Genomic DNA, 24,283 nt, shown 5'->3' on the forward strand with positions numbered 1-24,283 from the left:
AAAAAAAACACAGCACATGCAATTTTACCTGTATAGTCTGAATCATAAACATATTTTGATAGGGTAGACATACGTTAGTATTAAATCAACACAACCACACAAGGGTAACGACATGCAAAAGGTATGATTCAAGTATGCAACTAGCTAGCTAGATAATTTTAAACAACATATTTTTGTTTTGTTTGTATGATTAAAGTATGCAGCTAGATAGATAGATAGATAGATAGATAGATAATTTTAAACAACATATTTTTGTTTATAAAACTCACCAAATCTTGACGATTTCACATAAGCCGGTCATGTATCTTACTACGTCTGAAATATATAGATATATAGCTTTTTTTTTTTTTTTTTTTTTTTTTTTTTTTTTTAGAAAAGTCAACGCTGCTTGTAGGAAAACCACCGTTTGCTAATGAATGAACTGTGAACGGTATTTTAACTGACAGCTTGTTTACAAACCGACCAGCTTACTCGTTTATTCCAAATGTCAGACTGTGAAGCCTGCATTAATTCATTCTATTGTGTTTGATTTGAATATACCGACCACAGCAGTTTTATTTACATGATAATATCTTATTCCCTTATCCTCACACAAGCGTCCATAAAATAAATACAGTCCTTAAAAAAGCAGTTTATTCCTATGACGTACAATTACATGTGTAAACCTCCCTGTTCGTCAGAGATAGACCGAGAAACCATGGAGTTTCTGTTTATAAAACTACTCGTTCTGGTGTCTAACTAAAACAATATCCCTCCTTTTTTCTGTGTTTAAGCAGTGCAATTCAAGCTGAATTGCACAACCCAGACGATTCTAACCAAGAAGAGCCAGTGGGTGATGTCATTGTGACAACGTGAGCCTCATCTCTTAAACTACCCTCTTAAAGCCACATACTGCATCAGCATCCAAAAAGAAAAGAAACAACTAAATGCCATAACTGGTTTCATTTTAATTATTGGGTTCAAAAAATAGTTTTGCATGATTGATGTTCTTTGTGTGATGTGATAAAAACAGGGCATCACATATTCATATAGGCCTATAGGTCTACCAGTTCCAGTGAACATATGTTCTATGTTACTGATACTGATATGTTAATAGCCATGAATCAGTGTTACAGTGTACTCATGAAGGGACAGACTGTCAATACTGATCCCCTGTTCAAAAGTATGTATCTCAAGAGGTACTTCAAGTTAACTGAGTTTAGTTTACAAAACCTGTTGGGGTAAAGCATCAAAAACAGTTATATTACATACACTGTTAATACAGTTGCTACAATAATATATATATATATATATATATATATATATTTTTTGCAATGAATGGCTGTACATCCGCTTTATTCATGGAGTGTACTGTATCTTTACATTTTTGCACAAAGTTATGCTTTTTTTAATAATCCAAGTTAAGCAGGTTGCTCAAGGCCTTATTGATTTATATTTTGCCTGTTTAGTGTATGTTTCCTAGACATTTACAGACATTTACTATAAACAGTATTCAGTAGTTACATGTTCCACAATTTTAGAGAATAAGTAGTAGTAGTTTAATTTTATCGGGTGGTTGTAGTATTGATTTTTGTTTTTCATTCACAAATTTGTGCAAATAAAGTCACTTTATACCATCTTTAATTTCTGCTACCCCTGTGACTGTGAGTTAGACACAAAAAAAAGACAAACATTACAGCTGCATTCTGTACATGGTCATTTTTATCACCACAGATATTCAGCTTTTAGAAGAGGCTGAAGAAGGACAATGCTAAACAAATACAAATGTAATATATTGAAAAAGTAAATATCCCTTTTATTCCACGAGTCAAAATATCCCGTGAGTCAAAATATCCACCAAAAATCTATACCAATAACCATCTCATAACCATAAAGGGCAGGGCAATGAGTTAACAATTTTTAAATTCACAGTTTGGGGACCTGTGCCCAACAGAGGCATGCTGTCTATCGTTGTACTTTCAGAGATGATTTGGCAAAGAAACCGTATGGTAAAAGTTAGAATTTGATGATGATGATTATCAGCATTAGAAGATATTTAAGCATCATAGAGCCATTAAGGTGCAACATTTCATGGATGAAGCCAGACTTTCTTAGAATTAGTCAGTGAAATTTAGCTAAGACACCATTTTGTTTGCCTGTATTGGGATTCATACATCAACATCCCTGCTCTTTTTCAAAAGGTGTCCATCTTTCTGCAGCACCTGATTTTTCTTTGAGGTTCTGCATCCAAGTACTAACTGGAGCACCTTCCTTATAACAATTGTACTTTACATTTCAAGATTATTCTTTCTAGTAAGGTGCTACTGCTTCTGATTTATCTTGGTGTGTATCTTAATTTCCCAAATACCTTGTTTTTCAACTATCACTTACAAGTGCAATTGAGAAGAACAAATTCAGTCTTCTTGGGTGTCTAAAGGACTAAAGACTCTCAGGAGTTCAAGAAAGTTCTGAGACATGTAGAGGTTTGGGAAACATTGCAGTTTTGTATGCTCTTGTGATGTTGGTTAGGTTTAAGTAGCTTTTGGAAACCAGACCCTTCATTTAATTCACCAGCATCCAATATTTTCCTGATGGTCCAAATTGCCTCTTGTATCTTTTGCATTGGACACTCATTAAGTATCTTCTACCATCAGTGATAGAAAGAGAGATGGAGTTCTGCCATCCTGCAATCCTAATGTCACATTTCCATTTGCCACTGGGACTGACTTGAAAGCGGTTTGAAATCTGACTTCAATCAAATTGATTTCCCCAACTCATGCTCATGGTAGAAGTTAACAAATGTGTCCAAAGCACTGAATGTGAGATGCAGGTTTTAAATCTCCTACTGCAGAAAAAAAAAAAAAAAAAAAAAAAAAATTGGCTTTACATGAAAGCTGTGAATATATTATACTGAGAAATAATTCAAGATGGTGAATTAATGAATAAATAGTAACCATACAAAAAAACAACAACAACAGTACAGAGGTTATGTTTGACTTATGTAATGCCTGGTTTCAGATTGGATTGTCAGTTGCAGATGGAATCAGTTGCAGTCCTAGTTTACTATTGAAACGAGATGAGATTGAGTTTTACAGACTGGTTTCATGGTCCGGGTGGAAATGTGGTATTACTGGGTCGACAGAGGCCCAAATTAAATGGATTTGATCCCAATCTCATGCTGATGAAAACAACAAGTCTGATTTTCCATTGCTTTCAAGTCAGTACAAGTGGCATTAGAAGGTAGTAAGTCACTTTTTGAAGTTGGACCTTAACCATTGTTAACCCTTTACACTCCAAGCAATTTTCGCCTATTGTTGCTAAATTGCCTTTCCCCTGTAAAAATACATTTCTGAATGTCCTAGAAGCATGTTATGTATAACAAAATTTAAAGCACAAATTTTTATTTCATATTATGTTGAAATATAAATAAAGTGCTTCCTAGACTCTCACAGACGAGAAAATGTGAAGAAAAAAAAAAATGCATTTATAAAAATAATCAATTTTTTGTAAAATAAACCATGAAAACATGTATATCGTTTTTTGAAAAGTATATGTGATAGTCCTATATGTTGGCAAGTTCCACACAAAATTTCAAAAATGACCAAAATACCAGAATGCAAACATTGTTTGCAATTTTAGATTTTTATTGGCAAAAGTGTTTTTTTTTTGTTTGTTTTTTTGTTTTTTTGTTTTTTTAATGTGCACGGCTGTAAAATCCTTATTTGGCTGAGTATCGCATCATTTGGTCTTGAATTAAAGCCTGACTCTTCTCCTTTGGAACAAACAAAGAATCATCACTGACAGAGGTTCCTGGTTGGAGCTACAAAGCAAAAGGTAAGTGGCCTGCTAGCGGGCAAAATCACATATACCGGAGTTTAAAGGGTTAAGTGCAAATCAAACCTTATACGTCACATGAATGTTCTTTTTACAGTATAGCATCTTTCTAGGAAATGTTGAACAGAGGAGGGAACAACCTCTTTGACCTGCAATGTGACCAAACTGAAAAAAAAGCTCTGTAAAATTTAAATTATGCCTGAGAAGTAATTATTTGCAACTGTAACTGTAATTAGTAATTATAAATGATTACTTTTTAAAATTAGCTTACCCAACATCTTTTTTCATACTATGATGTCACAAGCTATGACCTAGATGGAGAAAGTATGAAGCTGAATGGTTCTTTTCAATGTCCTAATCGTTGGCTTTTTGACCTACCTGTTTTTGAGTCTGAACAGCTGTTCGGAGAGGAAGTTCCAGAATGTGGTTATTGCAGCAATTAAAATAAATAAATAAACAAATATTTTAAGTTAGAATTTCCTTGTGGATAGAACAAGCTTATAAAGAGTGCACTGACAACAAACCATAAAAGCAGAACCAATAAAAAAAGGTATAAGTTTGAGTTCAGAATTTCACTGATCACTTAGAAAGTGGAACTTAAAAAGTAATGCAAGCAGTGATTAAATAATAGCTAAACAGGTGATCCATTGAGCCTGCTGAAAACATTGCCCAGAGTGCAAGAGCTTCACGATTAGGACAGGAGAGGGTTTAGATTCCAATCTTTGAACCTGCAAGAGGTATACTTTGACTTCTTCATATCTGTAAGTGTTTAACTCTCTCCATCTCTCTCTTTCTCTTTCTCTCTCTCTTTCCCTCTTTTTCTCTCTCTCTCCTCTCTCTCTCTCATTGATGATTGTTATTTTGCTTAATGCTGTTTGCTATGATTACTTTTAAGAAATCCATATGGGGGAATTATAATAAAGCTCTTTTACTTGATTCAAAGACTTGACTTATTTTGCCATCTGTGCCGAACTGAGTGTTTTCTTACAAAATGTCTAGCAGCCCTACAATCTACTTTAAGAACTGTTAGGTTTCAAGAGCGTGACAATGATGATGAATAGATATGCATTCTTATATACTGAACAATAATGGTTTTAGTCTCATATGTACTTCAAATTTTACTGTAAGGTAATAAAGTTGGTGCTATTTTATATTTAAAAAGCTTGTTTAAAATATTACCGTTATAGATATTTCCTGTAAAAAATATTAATAGGTGTTTCCCTTTATTGTCATTTTGATTGTCCTTTTCTGATGTAAAACCAAACTTATATTTGTTATCCATACCCCCTTGGAGTTGTAGGTAGTAGCACAAGGATGCAGTTTAGTTCACAGCGTGACAATGTGGCTGGCAGAAAGCTTTAAGAAGGGAACAATTTAACCACAGATTAAACTATCTAGGTAATGTAAACAAACTGGTAAACTAACAATTTATAGTTTTTAACAAAGATTGGAAGACTAAACTATAGAAGAATGCAGTAAACATCCACCCTAGAAATTAAACATTAACATGATTGTGCAACAGTGCATCTTTAACAATGATTAACTTGAGAAGATGAATGCCCATTTTAGTTCAGATACTGTAAATTTCAGGTGAAGTTTGTTTCAGTGTATTTTCTTAGGTGTATGATTTTCAATATAAAAGTCTGTATCTCCACCTAGTGGGAACTTTGGTTATAACATGTTTATAATAATACTGTGGCGTGCAACGTGGAAGGCAGCAGCAGGGCTGGTAGGTGACGTATTCACACTGAGACATAAACCCGATACTACAGGCTAATCCTCACCCTGTCAAGCTAATTTTCCCAAATCTTGTGAAATTTTAGAAATCAGAAAGACAAGATGATATATGTCCTTAGTGTGATTTAACCTATTTGTTAAGTTAATTAAATTAATATGTTTTATTTTATTTTAATTTAATGTACTTAGTATCCTTAATTTTAGTCACAGAATGAGATTCACGTTTGTATGTGTGCGCATTTGTTTTATTGATAGTTACGTTTAAATTGTTATATTTTTATTGCGTATTTCCATTGGAATATGAGATATCCCTTTTGTATCCTCTGTATCAATTATGTTGCAGTCTTCTTGGAGTGTCCCTGTCTTTGCATGGACATATAATATATATATATATATATAAACTATAGATATGATAATAACAAATATAGAATATATATTATATATAAATGCTAGCAAGGCCTTGATCCCGGAACCTGGGTACAAATTGAGTCAAATGCAGCAATGCACTGTATGATTGTGATACTCGGAACTTTATCTGACACCTTGACTGGGGCGGAACCAAAAACAAGAAGGCTCTTGTTTTTATCAGAGCAGTTTTAGTGGTCGAACCTTTACCGGTGAGCTTGAATAAGGTCAATTGTGAGTAATTATGTATTATCTTATTTCTTGCAATATTATTATTTTTTTATCATTATCATAGAAAGAAATACGATACCCGTGTCTATTTTTATACGAAAAGCATGCGAATGAATGCATAAAGTGGAGGGCCACGTGAAAATGTATTATTGATAGTCTCGATTGAAAATACTGGAATTTACATTTTCAGAACTGTGAATACTACAAACAGAAAAAAGGTTTAAATATTAAAACCAGAAAATATGAGAACGTATTCTTATATAATGACTACGACATTATTATTATTATTATTATTATTATTATTATTATTATTATTATTATTATTATTATTATTACCTAAGTAATGTTGCCTCCTTGTTTATCTGACCTGCTCACTCAGCACGGAGAGTGAGATGTCGACCCACGGATAGCAAGTCGATGAAGGTGGTCGAGCTGTTCAGGGAGCAGCCTATGGCACTGAAGAAGGAGGTGTACGACTGGTATCCACAGCACAAAACTTATTACGCGCTGACCAGGAAGCTTAGATTCCTGGGGCTCTTCAGGTAGGAATTAGGGTATTTATTGAAATAATGGTTTGACAGAGACATGTGAAGATGAATTAACATTGAGAAACGAATTAAAAATAATCTAAACCCATATTTATATTACCTAGTGGTTGCTGTGGTGGCTTATGATAATGTAAATATACTCATTAGTATTGTAATATATTAATACATTTCTGAACTTATACTTTTTTATACAGTCTAAAAGCATGAACATGTGAACTGCACGTTATTTATTTATTCTATTTAATTTCATTCCAGTAGGAGACAGGAATTAAATAAATACATAAAGTAATAAATTGTACAGGGAAACTGACAATGTTAAATAACAAATTGATCTGAAGAACTGAAAGTAAAACTAAATACATTGCATAGAGGGAATATCAGGTCTCTTACTGAGTTACTGTATATAAAACTGTAAATGGCATTAAAGGAAAATTATACATTGTCGTTAAAGTTGCTGTTTAAGTGGAGTAAGAAAGACTGCTTTCGTTATTGCAAGAATACATTTTTTTTTTTATCATCCTCTGTACATTAAATGGTTCTGTCTTCAAATTACACGACTTCCACATTGATACCAGAACAGTGTGATTGAGCATTAATTAAAAAATGCCCTCTACAATGGCCACTGGTAGTAAAAGACTGAAATCTTCACTAATGTGGAATGCTTTTATTTGCACCGTCTACAAAATGCAACTTTAAATACTTTAATATCCCTGATTGAGCACATTAAAAGGAGCCTGATGTTTAAGGGTACATTTATTCCACAATTACTTAATGTATTTAGTCCCTCCATAGTTAGCTGTGTCGCCAAATGTCCAAGGTCTTTTAAAGAAGTCACTACACACAGCTACCTCCACACCTTCTGCATGCAGTGTACGAGCTAGCCTGCTTTACCCCAGAAAATGTCAAACTTCAGGGTTTCTTACACTGCAACTGTTTATTTTTAGTTATGTAGCAAAACAAAGTGAATTTAAAAAATAATGTTAGAAATATCATATTTTATACACAACATGCTGCTTTTTGTTCTCTTGTTTTACATTTACAATGATTTAGTTATTTATATTACAGGCATTTCTGCCAATGTTTCTACCTAGAAAAAAATGAATACCTTTGTATGCATTTATGTTTATGCACATTTCTCAATTATAGTTACAGCACTCTTTAGTTTACAAGCTGCTGTGTGGAGTGCACGTGAGCGCAGTACGCAAAAACTCCCTTGTAAAGAATTTTACACACTACAAAAGTAGTATGACGGAGATTTTAGAACTTTTTTTTAACTTGGAGATATTCTCCATGTATGCATTTTCTTCCTGCTTCTGTAGCTGAGTTTTTAACGTCTCAGATTTTGGGTTTCCAATGGGATCTATAAACTATGCTGTCATTTCCTTTCCATAATTCTGTAACCTTTCAACAGGCCACCTGAAGGGAACTGGCGGACCACAGATTGAGAAGGACTGCTGTACATTTAGTCGTTCTTTACATTTAAACAACTCAATTTAGTTTTGTAGAGGACAAATATATTTTGTATTATTAAAGGTCTGATTACAATGGGAGCAGTAGCGGAAAGCGGTAAATTTTGCGGCAAAAAAATTAGAATCTTATTGTTTTGAATGGGCGCAATTACACTGAAAGCGGAACAGAAATGCAGCACGGTGGAAACCAGAGCTAAACTGAATAAAAATAAAACTTGAAAAATGGATATGTGTTTTTAGTCATCGTCATCGTCTTCCTCGTTGGTCGGGAGTGCAGCATTAAATAAATATGCAAATATTATATTATAATACACTATTGTGTGTGTGTGTGTGTGTGTGTGTGTGCTGTAACAATTGAAACACAATCTCGCTGTTATATCGTTTAAAAGCTAAATCCACCTCCGCAGTAGGATCACAATAATCCTGGTATTTTTGCTCAAAGTAATCTCTTTAAATTCTGAAAAATCCAATTGCAACGTTTAATCGTGATTAAAAGTACGACACATATTTAATTTTCGTAATCTCATCACAGTAATCCCGATCGCATTTCGATGTTTTGAAAAACCGGCCCCAGGTGATGACTGATATCTGCAGACCGATGACCTCTAGTGGTCAACGCGCTCGTACTTCAGTCTATTTTACCCACTTCTTTTATAGGGGAATAATGCTTTTCTCTGTCGTAAACTAACATACTTCCCTTCACCTTCAGTTACACAAATATATATATATATATATATATATATATATATATATATATATATATATATATATATATATATATATATATATATATACAAACACACACATTATTACATGTTGTTTATATACATACAAAAGATTAGATAACAGTTTTTTTTTTTTCTGATGAATAAAATACTATTATAGAATTGAGTACCTGAGGTTCTAAATTTGCAGGACCTGTGTGGTTTTGTACAGATAACAATAAGTAGCTTTTTCTTTGCAATATTCACATTTAAAAGAACATGAGAAATGTAGCAAAGCCAGAATATTTGTTGTAGACACTATACTTAGTTTGAAATCTGTCAAACAAATCATTTTAACAGTAATGCCATTATTTAAATAATGAGAAGACAAGTTTGCTTACATACATAACGATTTGTGTGATATTAATTGCAAAATCACATTCAGCAATAAAATTAGCTTAAGCGGGATCACAAGACGGAAAGAGTTTAGCTGCATGAGTTGTAATCACATCATTCCAATGAGGGTTGCAGTTGATAGGCTGTTGGGCAGTGCTCTGATTTATACTCATGAATATGCATTTTAATTCTATTAATGTGATTGACCAGCTGTGATGCTCCTTCCAAACCGCAGCCCAATGAACTCGACACAACTCTTAACTAACAGTGTCAATCACACGCTGTCTGAAATAAGCCCTAAAGTATCCCACTTAATTCAAATGCAAAAGTCAAATTCTTCTAAATACATCAGAGTGGATATTTAGGGTTTTGGGGTTTTTATTTATGAGCACTTATAGGGGATGAAATGCATATTATTTAGCAGCAAAGCAATGTATAAAAAAGCATAAATAAATAATAATTAGTATAATGTTAACTGAAGAACATGCCTCGAGTGCCTCATAGGTGGTTACAGCCTTGTATATATATATGTGTGTGTGTAACAAGTCTCCCCGAGAGGCGTTTAATTTACTACTGTGGCTGAGTCTGCAGTACATATTTAATGTATAAATGAGACAAGAAAATAAGTGAGGCAAGTTTGAAGGAGCTACAGAGTTCAGTGGCTGGGAGTGGAGTAATGGTGCACCAGTCAACCATATCAAGAGCTCTGCATAACACTGGCCTGTATGGGAGGGTGGCAAGAAAGAAGCCGTTACTCAAAAAGTACCATCTGAAAGCACGTCTGGAGTTTGCCAGAAAGCATGAGAGTGACCCAGCTGCGATGTGGAAAAAGGTTTTTTGGTCAGATGAGACCAAGATAGAGCTTTTTGGCCAAAACTCAAAGCGCTATGTGTGGCGCAAACCTAACACTGCCCATGCCTCAAAACACACCATCCCTACAGTGAAGTATGGTGATGGCAGCATCATGCTGTGGGGATGCTTCTCATCAACAGGGACTGGGCAAAGTTTTAGAGCAGCAAAAAGTAAACAAACCAGATTATGCATGTGTACGCATAGTGACCTCCGTGGAAGGACATCTGGGTCAAAAACGCATTGTGCTGCTTTAGAGCAAGCCAGAATCTCATGGGACAGAATTTCAGAAAAAAGGCAAGCACGTTTTTCTGAAATGCGTCGCTTAAACAATCCCCAACTTGCTGGAATAGTTGTAGAGATTGTTATATAGATGTTTTATATATATATATATATATTTTTTTTTTGTTTTTTTTGTTACAAGAACCAAAATGATGAGTTTTTTTTTCCTTTTCTCTTTACAACACCATCTCCATGTTTGTTTTATTTCAAGTGTTTAAAGGTAAATTTCAGTTTGTTTGTTCAGATACAAAAAGGCACAAGTAAACCTATTATTACTTAATGAAAACATATCTATGGCCACTGTTTACTGAGAAGAAACAGCAATGGCAAGGAATGGAAAAAAAAAGTAAAAAATAAATAAAATGTGTCAATTTTATGTACTGTTTATTACGTGAATAAATGAAACAGCATTTAACTTGAACTGCTATTTGTCAACCTTTCTTTTGTAGTTAATTCACTGGGGTAAAGTAAGGCCTACACAACGTATTCTTTACTCCTGGGAAAATTTTCTACTTTAATGTGTTACACATTGTAATGTTGTGCTATAAAATAAAGGCACACACACAGGGGCCATGTCCCCTGGCCCTGCTGCTATGCTGTCTCTGAGCAATATAATGCCTTTAATTACTTTTTTAGAATGAACAAATATCTGAATGTATATTTCAGTGTTTTAAAACCTACAAGTACCTCCATTGTTTGTTTTAAAAAATATTATGTTTTTCTTTTTTTTCTTTAAACAGAGATGAACATGAAGATTTCAAAGAGGAGATGAGAAGACTCAAAGCTTTGTGGGAAGGGGAAGGCAAAGAAGGGAGAGGGAAAGAGCTATGAAGAAGAAGTAACATGGATATTATATGAGATGCCTGAGATTCACATTTGGGGATATGGACCCTAGAATTGCAGTCATGAGGCTGTGTTGAAATACCTCTGCATCAATGGCCTAAAAGTGGCTTGATCAAAAGATTTAAGCCTGGACAAATATGCAACGGAACATTTCTTTGAATTAATGTTTGTGTTTGGCATTTATAGATTAGTATACCAGAATGGTATTCTAAAAGAAAACAGCCCTTCGTAAGATGCCAGGTTAAATGTAATGTAAAAGCTAACCACTAAAATAGAATGTATTATTATTATTATTATTATTATTATTATTATTATTTAGCAGACGCCTTTATCCAAAGCGACTTACCAGACTAGCATGTTCTACAGCATGTTCTACGAGAATGTTTAGGTTCTTAAATTGGTGGGCTTTTTTGGTGTTTGGTTTCTTCCCCTGAGATTTTTCAGTATAACCTGTGCTATGTTATACATTTTGTTCAGCAAAAAAAAAATATATATATATATATATTATAGTAATATTCATCTGAATTTTGAAATAAGATTCAAAAGCACTACTTTGTAATGTAACATATTAAAAAGTAAGTTTGTAACTTGAAATGTTTTTTTTTATTTTATTTTTTTATTATTAATCATCTTGTAGGCTTGTTTGAGTTTGTGAACCCGTCGTCTCTGCACTTCTGCTAATATCTCCTAACCGATTTAAGCTGGCAGCTTCCAATTTTCAGATTTTACTCTGCGGGTAAAATCTAACACCTGCCATATAACCTTTTGCTTTCCTGATAGTAAAGACCTAATGCTTGGAAATATTGTTTTTATACTTGGTACTGTGGTGTATTTTGTGATTATCTCGCTCAAGTTAGAGCGTGGGTGTCGTTCAAGAAAAATGACTCCTTTCCTGTTTTTTTTCCAAACCTGTTACTGCCACAGTTCCAAAACCGTGTATTTTAAAAATAATTTTAGGCAGTGACCTCATAATTGCAGGATTATAATAACCCATAATGCTTTGTGTTATTGACCATGAAAATGACTTCTGAGCTAATATGGCTGACATATTGAGGTCACATGACTTTTGAAGTTATATTTTCAGTTATTGTCTTATTCTTTATAGTTGATACAGTTACATTGCACAATAAAGTTCCATTCCAGGTAGTGTGCAGTGAATGTAACTGTTTTATTTCCACGTTGTCTTTAACCTCTAGATGTATCAGAGATCTTTTTCACATTTATAATCAATGAATGTTTCTGAGTTTTCATGCTCCAATATTTAATTTTAGTACTGTGTCACACTCCACCTAGCATTATCGGAGTATGTAAAAACGTTCTTTTGAGTGCTTCCTGATTTCTAAGTGATCTCATAATGCTGTGACCTTTGAACTGCGGTGCACTGCAGATCCCGAAGCAGTTCCAGGAGCAACCTTATCAACATTAAGCAATTCAAATTACAAAGTGTAATTTAGAAAATTAAAAAAGAGTGAACAGTTTCATTCATGAACCGAGTAAGTAATAGCAGCTATATGGAAAAGACGCAAGTGTCTGCTTTGCAATTGCTTGCAGCAACTCTGGGTTCTGTAATGCAACCCTGATTTATAGTAATATTATAAAGTTATTATAACGCTCACAGTTATTTGACCTAACTAGTATTACAGCCATGTGTAGTAGTGTCTGTATTATTAATGGGTGGTGGGACAAGAACAACACTAAATGGTGGCTCTCCATTACAAGTTTTTAATCAACCCTGCAGAGCTGGCCAGTGAGTGATAACTTCATTTTGATTAAAATACAATGCTAAACACACAATTAGATCACTATGTTAAAAACATTAAGAAAGTAACAGTATTGGCAACCCAAAAACTGGGGTGAGAAGAGGCAGGATCTAGAGAACGTTGTATCTAATTGTGATGAAAAGTGGGACCTTACTTAGCAGAAGCTATTGAGAGTATCTAAGTTTGAGTGTGTCCATCTGTTTCCTATGTACATTTGTCACACATTCTGATTGTATCTAGAGAATCTATAATATTTAATAAAAATAAATATAGAAGTACACATCTGTTGAGATAAAACTTGGAAAGGTCATTTTTTAGCACAAGTTGTTGAGATTGTGCAACTATGGGTCTACTGTATATGGAGGTGTCTGTCCTGATTCATAAAACTATACTTTTACAGCATGACTTGTAAAATGCTATTGGTGCTGCAAAAAAAAAAAACATACCCAACTTTGTACAAAAGACAGCCAAAATGTTTAAGAGTAATAACATATTTGCTCTGGCATAAATAGCAGGAAACAACTTATACTATACTTGCAAGAGGAAGAAGTTACATTATGTTTCTGTGTAATTTCTACTTTTATATTGTTACTGTTTAAATTATTCTCTACAAAAATATACATTGCTTAATACAGTTTATAGTTTTTTGGTAGCATTATAATCTTTCAATATTAATGCAGTGTATTAAATACCACAAAAAATCCTTCTATGGGACAGAAATAAGATGATTCTTGGCTGTAAATCACCCTCCTGACCTGTGAGGGTGCTAAGCAGTGAGAACAGAGTTCCTTGGATGGGCTGGTCTGACAAAGTTCTTTTTTAGGGTTCAAGGAAAGTCTGCCAGCCAGGAAGGGAGCGAGACTCTGTTGCAATAACGCACTGACCTGGAAGACAAATGACGGCAGCCACAGATTGGATAGGTGGTTGCACTCGTTTACCAAGGGGTCATGTGTGACAGCATAAAAGGGGATGGAGAATCGTAATCTGTTCCTTCGCTTTGGTTTAAGCATTTTAAACCTGTAAGGACCTGTGAGAGACCCAGTGATAAAAAGTACAGTGAGTGTTTGTTTTGATTGTCTATAATTGTTTGTTTGTAATTATTAGACAGCTAATACATTCCGGAGCTGTTGCCAAGGGCCAGCACAAAACTCGGTACAACACTTCACTTTTGTCACGAATAAACTTGTATCACCCACCACGAGCACTGCAGCATGCACCCAGGACTGGGGACCGTGTTTGTACATTGTGGGAAAGATACAAGTGTTTATTATTTGGGACTGCCATCCATTTGTTTGTTTCCAGTGCAATATACATTGTTGTGTATTTCCTGGAAATATTATTTGGTCACCAGACCAGGATTCTAGTAAATAAAATCCCTTTTCCAACTGGATTACAAATCCCTTGTCTGTTCATTGTACACTCCATCACTCCTGCATCTGTACACAATCAACTACTTTGCCACAGGTGTCATCAAGTGCGGCAAGCAACCTACGTGTTTATAAAAATCCCTTATTAGCATCATTCATTCTAATGGAAATACAGAGGAAACAGGTTTACAAATCAATATTTTAAAATGAATTATAATTATACAGCAGTGTAATATTGTAATGAAATACAAACAAAGGAACAAACCAGCAACAGGAATGTTCCAAAATAATAAGTCGCTCACTGTTACAGCAGGTATAACAGGTTACAACAATTGTGCAGGTTACTCACAGCGAGTACGTACAGCACCCATCTAAAACACCAACTCCAACTACTCCCAGCTAGCTTGCAGGCTGATCTTTTATGGACCATGATGAAACAGCCACTGAGTGTAACAGCCAGGAATTCATTAATGCGGGGCACGGGGTATGAGTCATTGTAGATGGCCTAATTCAGCAGTTGGTAGACCACACAGAGCCACCACTCCATTCCTCTTCTGCACCAGGACCACGGGCGCAGTCCATGGCTTGTCTGACGGCTCGATGAGGTCTGCCTCCCACATCTCCCCTGGACCTTTTCCACTTCCTGTTGGACCAGAGGGATAGTCGGCGGGTCAGCAGCTTAACTGGTGCTGCGTCCCTGTGACAGAAAAACAATGATTCTTGGTGGGAAATCTCCCTCCTGACCTGTGAGGGCACCAAGTAATAGGAACAGAGTACCCTGGACTGCTTGGCCTGACACTTCGTTCCTAGGGCTAAAAAGAAGTCGGCCATTTAGAAAAGGGGTGGAGCTTCGGTACACTAACGACCCGGAAGGAAATGATGTGGCAGCCGTGGATTGGAGAAGCGGTTGTAATCCTTTACCAAGGGGTCATGAGTGACAGTATAAATAGGCGTCAAAGCGACGTAATCAGCTCATTTGATGTGGTTATGTAAATTAACCAAAAGGACCAGTATTCTGTGTTAAAAAGAATGTGAATGTTTTGTTTGTTTTTGTCCATCTGTCTATATAGTCTTGTTTGTCTTGTGTATTAGACTAAACGGCTAAACATGATCCAGAGCTGTCGCCCACGGCCAGCACAAAACCCAAACAATGCACTGACTGTTCACTAAATAACATTGTAAATTCACTACCAGCACTACAGCAGTCACTGGGAGAGGTGACCATGTTTGTGTTTGGGTATTTGCATTGGAATTATTGTTCTTGTAGGATAATTGTTCATTGTAAACGAGACTACAACCCATCACTTACTGTGCAATACACATCGTTGCGTATTGCCAGCCATCACTGTTTGTTTCTGTTTAGTTATCAGACCCCTGGATTAAAACAAACAGAAACCTTTTTCACTTGTACTTTGCTTGTTTGTCATTTCTTGTTGGATTACTGGACTGCACCTGCACCTACCACTTACCACTTTGCCACAGTCCCCAGTGCCGATGCCTTGCTGCACCAGGCCCTTTGGTCTGGTCACAAAGCTGTGCTGAAACTCCAGCTGCGGGTTGGGAATTGTCCAGCACACAATTTGCAAAGTGCAGTGCAGTACACAGTTCAACACAGAGGCACATAGCAAAGGCCTCACACCAACCCTTTGTTAACTTACAATCAGGGCCAAAACCAGAACTGACATTCTACCTAGGTAAAGCTTAGGTTTCAAGCTACATGCTGGTAGTATTTATATGACTGCTTGCTATTTATTATTCAACCTCCAAATCTATGCTACACAGCAAGCCAACAGAGAAAATGAAGGAATCTTGTACTTTACTAGAATGTATACATGAACATCAGCATTGATGATGAAAACAAAAAAAAAAAGTGTCTGCATATATTTATGGCCATGCTTACAATATAGAAGAAAGTAAACAAAATATGTACAATAATAAGAATAATTATTCAGTTTATATAAAAAAAAACAAATAAAAAAAAATCAGATTTAAACTAGCTTGGCTATTATTATTATTATTATTATTATTATTATTATTATTATTATTATTATTATTATTATTTAGCGGTAGGGATAATCTTGTATTTACTGTTCACGTTACCGATACACATGTGAATGATAACTGTTTTGACGATTGAACATGCCGCTGCCTTACCTGCATGATTTCCACTACACGAGAGTAGATGTTAAAACTTCATGCTGATTTGAACTCGGCTCTCGCCAAGATAAGCACCAACTAAGACGTTGCTTTACAGTAAACTAATGTGATCCATATGTGTCTCCATCCATTTGCCTCCATATAATGATGTAGATATCCTTCTGTCTGGTGTTAATGGCTGAAGTGTAATGCTGGCTCCAGGGATCAGCTTATTTGCCTCCCTGGCGCATCAGCACACACAATGGCTGCGATGCTGGCTCCCGGGATCAACCACAGTGCGGTCTCCTCAGCGCATCAGCATGACAACCGTCTGGATTGAGCTAAGTAGGGTACATCTCTGGGGTCTTCAAGTGGGCACCTTCCATCCTCAGTATTTCGTCGACTAGCCCACGACACCTCAAGAGGGCTCGACGTTGATTCTTGTGTCCCAGCATCACCCCCCTCCGTCCCCCGCTCAATTCAGCCCAGCTTACTTACCTGTACATCAGCGTTTCTTTCTTTCTATTGTGCTTGAGATCCCCAGCCAGAATCTTTCCGTCTCAACCACACCCAGTTGCTGCTCCTCTCTGCTGCTTCAGATAAGTTCTTCACTGTGTGACGCAACTCTTGGCCACTGAATCCGACGTCTCTGAGAAACCGGGTTGTAGAGTGTGCCACAAATCCTCGACAACCTACTTCCACTGGGTAAACCCGGACTCTCCATCCTCACTGTTCTGCTTCAGTGGTTAGTTGAGCATACTGCAGTTTCTTCCTCTCGTAAGCCTCATCTACAGCATCCTGCCATGGCACTGTTAACTCTACCAGGTGAACAAGGCGTGCTGATCCAGACCACAAGACAATATCTGGTCGAAGGTTAGTGGTGGCAATCTCAGGTGGAAAAATAAGCCGTTGACCAACATCTGCCAGCATTTTCCAGTCTCTAGCAGCTTCCAGTTGTCCTGGGCGAGGATTGGTTTTAACACCTTTTCTTGGTGGTTGCTCTCCTGGGCGGAGGAATGTTGTCTTTTGTGTGTAATGTTTTGATGGAACAGGTGGCAACTTATTGGTCAGGTTACGCTTGTCTTCCATTGCTAAGGCCAAACATCGTAGCACCTGGTCATGGCACCATGTAAACCGACCTTGGCTAAGAGCCACCTTACATCCTGTCAAAATGTGCCTTAATGTTGCAGGTGATGAACACAAAGGACATGAGGGATCCTCTCCTACCCAGAGGTTTAGGTTCTGTGGTAATGGGAGAACATCATATGTTGACCTGATGAGGAAACTGATCCTGCTCTGTTCCATTGACCATAGGTCTTGCCAGCCAATCTTGCGTTGTTCCACACTCTCCCATCTCATCCATTCTCCCTGCTTGGCCTGGGAAATGGCCTGTATACACATCATCCTCTCCTCCTGCTTTTGCACCTCGTTGACTACCAGCTTCCTCCTTTCAGCTGGGGCTGCCTTATGGCATGTAGGAGGAGCTGAACTGAGACCAAGACCCCCTCTTCCATGCTGAACTTGCCCCGTGATATCACCAATTCGAAGGGCAGCCTTTGCATCTTCCACAGCTTTCTTTGCCGCCCACTTTCTTCCAGTTTTCAACACAGGTGCTGCCTCCCTTACACATTTGTCGTGTGACTCTACTAATGTCATTTCCAGTCTGATCTTGGCGCACTTAAATTCCTCGGTTAGAGCGGAGACTGGTAGCTGCAGTATTCCTTTACCATAAAGTCCCACTCTGCTGAGGCAGTGTGGAACTCCCAACCATTTCCTGATGTATGAACTGATTAAAGCTTCCAGCTTCTCTACTGTTGTCAAAGAAACCTCGTACACAGTCAGTGGCCACAGCAACCTTGTCAGAAGACCACATTGAAAGCACCACAGTTTTAGTTTGCCTGGTACAGCGCAGCTGTCTATGCTCTTCAACCCTTCCACTGCTTGTTGTCTAACTTCTCCCACACAAACTGTGTCCTTTAGATCCCCGTTGTACCATCTCCCAAGACTCTTCACTGGCTTCTCAGAGACTGTTGGTATTGCCTCACCATTAATGAAGAATGTTTTATCTACTACTTTGCCTTTAATTATAGAGATGCTCCTTGATTTATTGGGCTTGAATTGCATTCTTGCCCATTCAATGTTATTGGTTAATTTGCCCAATAACCGATTAGTGCAGGCTACTGTTGTAGTCATGGTTGTCACGTCATCCATGTATGCTCGAATTGGTGGTAGTCGCATTCCAGAAGCCAAGCGCTCTCCTCCTAATACCCATTTTGATGCCCTAATGATTACTTCCATTGCCATGGTAAAAGCCAGTGGAGAAATGGTGCATCCTGCCATTATTCCAACCTATAGGCGTTGCCATGTAGTGCTGAATTCTGAAGTTGAAAAACTAAATTGCAAATCTCCAAAGTAGGCTTTCATTAAATTTGTTATTGTTATCGGTACACTGAAAAAATCAAATGCTGCCCAAAGAAGTTCATGTGGCACTGAACCATACGCATTAGCCAAATCCAGGAATGTTACATGGAGCTCCTTCCTCTCCTTTTTTGCTGACTGAATTTGTTGCCAGATTACGCTGATGTGTTCTAAGCATCATGGGAAACCTGGAATGCCTGCTTTTTGTATTGAAGTGTCAATGAAGCAGTTCTTTAATAGGTAAGTTGACAATCTCTGAGCAATAATGCTGAAGAAAATCTTGCCTTCTACGTTTAATAGGGAAATAGGACGAAACTGACTGATGCTTGTAGAATCTTTTTCTTTAGGTATAAAGACTCCACCTGCTCGGCGCCATGCTCTTGGTATAACATGTTTTTCCCATGCCACTTTCATCAATTTCCACAGAATTCGTAGAACTCCTGAAGCACTCTTGTACACTCTTTGTACACTCTGTACGGAACTCCATTAGGCCCTGGTGATGATGAAGCCCTTGCTTTTTTCACAGCTTGCTCTACTTCTTTCCACTTCGGTGCACAGTCCTCCATTTGGTATTCTGGTGGATTGATAGGTGGGATGTCTGAAGGAATTGACATAGGCTCCTGCCTTTTTTAATCTGTATGTGTTTCCTCCAAATATCTCTCCAGCTCAACCTTAGATGCTTTTAGTGTGCCATTCTTCTCACTGGTGAATAACTTTGAATGGGTCTTTATAAAAGTTAGCTCTTGCACGCTCCTTCTTTTTGTAGCGTTTCTGTAGGCGCTCAGCTCTGTGCAATCTTGCAAGATTATCTTTTATGACCCTTTGTAAGAGACTGAGTCCCTCCTTCTGACTTTGTTCAGCTCTTCTCCATTGCTTTCTCAGCTGTCTCCTTTCTCTAACTAAGCGTTCAATCTCCTGCTGCCGTCTAGACTTTCCAGGAATAGTTTCTACTTTTTCCTTTTTTCAATTCCAAACCTCTCACTTCCATATGCGTAGATGATGTCCCCAAATTTATCCAGCTTCTTTTCAACTGTTTCACTTAACCTTTCCAATGCAAAGCAGAGATCTGTATTTACTGTGTCCCACGCAGTTTTTTCACAAGCTCTTGGCCATTTAACTCCAGTCTTGTGCCCGTTGAGGTTCTTTTCTCTCTTATGCTGGTTTGTCTGACCGGGTTCACAAGGATCATTAGGTTCATCACTAACTGTGTCCATGCAAGTCCTCCTCACGTCTATGACTGGGGTGCTGATATCCTGCGAACTGTGGTTTGCTTCCTGTGGCTAGATTTCATTCGACTGATTTGACTGACTGACTGTCCCTTCTCCCTCAAGCATTTCATTCTCCCTTGATGAATCTTCAAACCCCTGACCGCTGTCGCCTTGCTCCAGCTGCAGACACAAACCTGGAGTTCCATGTCTTTAACACAACACCTGTTACTTTACTCCGACTTTATCCCCAAATTAATCTAACCCTAAACTATTCAGATTTAATTTAGAAAGCACAAGATTACCAAATCAGTAAAACATAGTGGTTAGTAAAACAAATGTAACATTTGGTGATAAATAAATACAATACTAATTGCGGCGAGCTATCCAAAATCCTAACCTCGTATACCCCTGAGCTCATCTCAGTCTGAAGGAGCTCTCTCTGTCTCCCCCTCCTGTTTCTCCTTTATTTCTTTTCTATGTTATTCTCAGTTTCTCGCAGTTTAAAATGGCGACGTTGAGTAGCGTCGAGTCCCCACCGTCCGTCTTCAACGGAGACGCCATGGACCGGGACCCGGACCGGGAGCATAGGCTGACCGAACTGGGGACGGGGATTGAAGCCATTGGCACTGGGGGGATCCCTGGGGGAAACCAGGACATCCCGGAGGAGGTATGTGCTGGGTGACAGAATAGAGGGGTGCAGGGGCAGTCGGGATCTGAGCGCAGCTTGCTCAATGTAAATCTGCAGGAAACACCGGCTGTAAATATGAATCTTGTGGTTATGCAGTAGGGAACTGAACGATGCACAACGATCCAAATGCACTTATTTGCAACTGTGTGTTTACAGGAAGTCCAGATTTATATTGCCAACATGTGTTTTGCAAACGATGTTGTATTTCCCTTCGCCTTTTTTAATACTACTTCGCAGTTGAATGTTTATTAGTAAATAGGAGGCCTGCATTTTTTTTTTTTTTTTTTTTGCATAGCTTGCTGCAGCTTTTCTGACACGGGGATTTTGTGTCCAAGTTTAAATACATTTTTTAATAATGTACTGTCATTTTTCGTATTTTTTAATTTGCTTTTCATAATAATGACGACGGAATTTTTTTACATATAGTTTATTTGAATTTGCTAGGATTCTGGGTTGTCAATGTTTATATTTTGTGCGTCTCATTTATTAATCTACATAAAAACAGATTTGTGTTTAAACCAATCTCGATCTTTCTTTCAATTTTTTCGCGTAGTTTATAATTGAGTGACTCGTTAGGTACTGTTGATCTGTATTATTTATGTTGCCTTTTAAATATTAATAATACGGTCCGTGCAGAATAATGCATAATTACTGTGGTGTATATTCAATTTGTGTTCGTGGTGGCTGTAGGGAATTTTCTTCTTTAAATAAATAAATAAATCTGGGCAGGTTTGTCTCATTCATAGGAGAGGGAATTTTTGTTGAGAAATGTGTTTAACAACTCAAAAATAGTGTTTATGTTTTCGTGCATTGTTGTTATGCTGTCCTGCAAATATTGCTTTTACTCAGATAAGGCGCATATGTGTGGCATCACAGTGCTGACTGTTGAAGAAAATGTTTTCATGTACTTAATAGTTAATAGTTGTCCTAATAATAATACTACTAATAGTTGCGGTGGTTTAAATTATTAAAATATTAACAAGTGTGTGGCAACACAATGTCACAATAAATAACCAAGAGGGGACGGTATTGTAAGTACTTCAAAGATTATACGTAGTCCATTTATAATTGTAAAGAGTTAAACTTATTTATTTATATTTGCATTAAGTGGGCATTGGGCCGTCAGAATTTGAATAGGAGTACAATATTTGCATTTGACTGTATTTAAACAGCAAGTTTCCACTGTAGCAACCTGCTGGCATTGTGCAGAACTACTGTAGACACAATATTAAATGGAACTTCAGATTTGGGGACTACACACACACACACACACACACTTAACTGGTTATTTGGATTGATTCAGTAAAACTACAAATAGTTTCTTAAAAATGATACTTTCTGATTAAATTGACTTCTGGAAGATTGGTTTAAAAAGTAGTTGACTTATTTAAATATGTTGTTGTCATGTAAGCCCACGTTTAATATATCCGACACACGTATAGGTTTTTTCTGTGAAATGTTGCCAGTATAACAAAAACCCCAGTGAGGGGCATAAAGGGTGGGGGAGCTTGTCCCTGCAACTGCAACACGCATTTGGTGAATGTAAACCAGCAAGCGCCTGCTTGCTGATAAAGTAGAGCGGACAGTGCAGTATAAACTGTGGAAGAATGTAGGTACAGTAGTAACAGGCATCAGTACATTTTAATTTTGTTTTGAGAATGATGTACTGTTTAATTTATTAGTTTCAGAATTTCAAAATAGGAATGTTTTATTTTAGCAATGTTAGGTCAACTTGTATATTTATTAAGACGCAGTGCCCAACAAAAGTGTTCAGTTTTACACTGAAGGGCTTGGTCATGATACTTTAAATAGAAATTTGGTTGATTATCCAGTTTATTTACATTCCTTAAATTAAATCTGTGGCACACAAACTTCCTCTAACAACTTGAAATTTCCTTGGCACCATCTCACACTGTTAGCCAAACTTACTTGTTTCTCACATGAGTTTAAAGCATAAAGCTAGCATATAGTGCTGATTTATTATAGCATTGGAACAAAAGTTGGGGGGGGGGGGGGGGGGGGGGGGGGACTTGTATGCATACAAAGTGACCAACTTTTTTTTGGTACTAATCTTAAACCCTTTTCACACTGGCATGATCTACCCGGGTCAAGAACCTACCCGGGCAGGACCCGATGTCATTCGGGTCGGGTAAGTGATTTCACGCTGCATTTGATAAAGCTGGGTTGACCTGGGTGACAGGTAAAGTAAACAATGCCCCGGAAGCAGCTTGTTACTGACCCTTCCATCCGGGACTTCTCTGGATTGAACCGTAGGCCCAAACGTTGACTAGAGCAAATGTTTCTGCATCCCTGTTGCAGTCTGGCTCATGCTGTGTCTCAATCACACAAATATGGCTAAACAGAGTTAACAGAAAAGTTCCTTGCGGAAGTAAAACTTTCCCGCAGTTGTTGCTGTTTCTTATTGCGTCGGTTCACGAATGGCCATCGTGAGCCGGGTTAACACAAGTACAACCCAGGTACGTGGTTTCACGCGGATAGTGCCAAAGTGAAAGGGGCTTTAGACGATCTTACTGTTCCCATTAAGCCTGCCGCACCCAGTCCAACTCAAGCCGTCCCGACTCATCTCAAATGGCCGTACGGAGTCTGGATGAATTGCAGCAGTGTGCGTGCACTTAAAACCAAGGTTATCCAGATTTCATTTGGGATGTCTTCAGATTTGAAGATTGAACATGTTGAATCTTTTTCAAACAGTTTTGTTCAGATGTGATCAGTCTGTCTGTGTGTGGCGGTTGCCGACCAAGACTGACTGAGACTGATTAGTCATAAGTAGGGATGTCACGGTATTAAATTTTGATGGTATGATAACCGTCAAAAAATATACCATGGTTATCGTCGTACCGCGGTATAATGTCATTTTTTTGGTAATCTTTTTTTTTTTTTTTTAAATGGCTATTTAAAGAAATACACAAGTAATTTTTTTAACAAGAAAACAACACACTGGTACCACAGTTCTATCAGGCACTACCTAACTGGAAATAGGGTTCACTCCAGCTCACACAGGGTCCGCAAAATGATTTATTTCAAATTACTGTGGCGAAACACCAAAATATTAACATTTTCTGGGCTCAGTCTGAAACGATAGGGGGTAAGGATGTGACCGCTGCAGCTGAATACCCTTTTCATCTTTATCAGTTTGGATGGCATCCTGTTAGTTAAGATAGGGGTTTTCAACCGGGGGTACTTTTATAAAATTTTAACACACAAAGGAAAGAAGAAAAGTTACGTTGGGTATGACACCGTTGCAAAGTTAAGCGGCATCTTAGCGACTTTTTTTTAAATGGGAATAAAATTGTATAAATTTTTTAATACATAAAACCAAAATCCCTACAATACTATCAACTGGAAGAGACGGCAAAATCTTTACAATACTGTTTAAAATTAAAAATAATACAAATGCCTTTAGTATCT

At 37.3% G+C, this 24,283-nt stretch overlaps 2 protein-coding genes and 1 pseudogene across 4 annotated transcripts in view; 2 read left to right on the forward strand and 1 right to left on the reverse strand.

The window, feature by feature from the left end:
• LOC121319595 (transmembrane protein 178B-like) overlaps window positions 1–841 on the reverse strand; it is a 199,227-nt gene extending 198,386 nt beyond the window's left edge. Inside the window, exon 1 of the mRNA XM_041257185.1 lies at window positions 270–841. The gene's annotated coding sequence lies outside the window, so the exon portion shown is untranslated. The remainder of the gene's footprint in view (window positions 1–269) is intronic.
• A 5,251-nt stretch (window positions 842–6,092) lies between these two features.
• Window positions 6,093–11,977, forward strand: LOC121319101 (annotated as a pseudogene).
• Window positions 11,978–20,662: 8,685 nt separating this feature from the next.
• The window catches only part of LOC121319596 (serine/threonine-protein kinase B-raf-like), a 67,093-nt gene continuing 63,472 nt past the window's right edge, over window positions 20,663–24,283 (forward strand). For all 3 annotated transcript variants that reach the window (XM_041257187.1, XM_041257186.1, XM_041257188.1), the window contains exon 1: window positions 20,663–20,833. In XM_041257187.1, the coding sequence (XP_041113121.1) occupies window positions 20,672–20,833 (162 nt within the window). In that variant the 5' untranslated portion in view covers window positions 20,663–20,671. The remainder of the gene's footprint in view (window positions 20,834–24,283) is intronic.

This window comes from Polyodon spathula, chromosome 8 (assembly GCF_017654505.1).
Source record: "Polyodon spathula isolate WHYD16114869_AA chromosome 8, ASM1765450v1, whole genome shotgun sequence".
NCBI lineage: Eukaryota > Metazoa > Chordata > Actinopteri > Acipenseriformes > Polyodontidae > Polyodon > Polyodon spathula.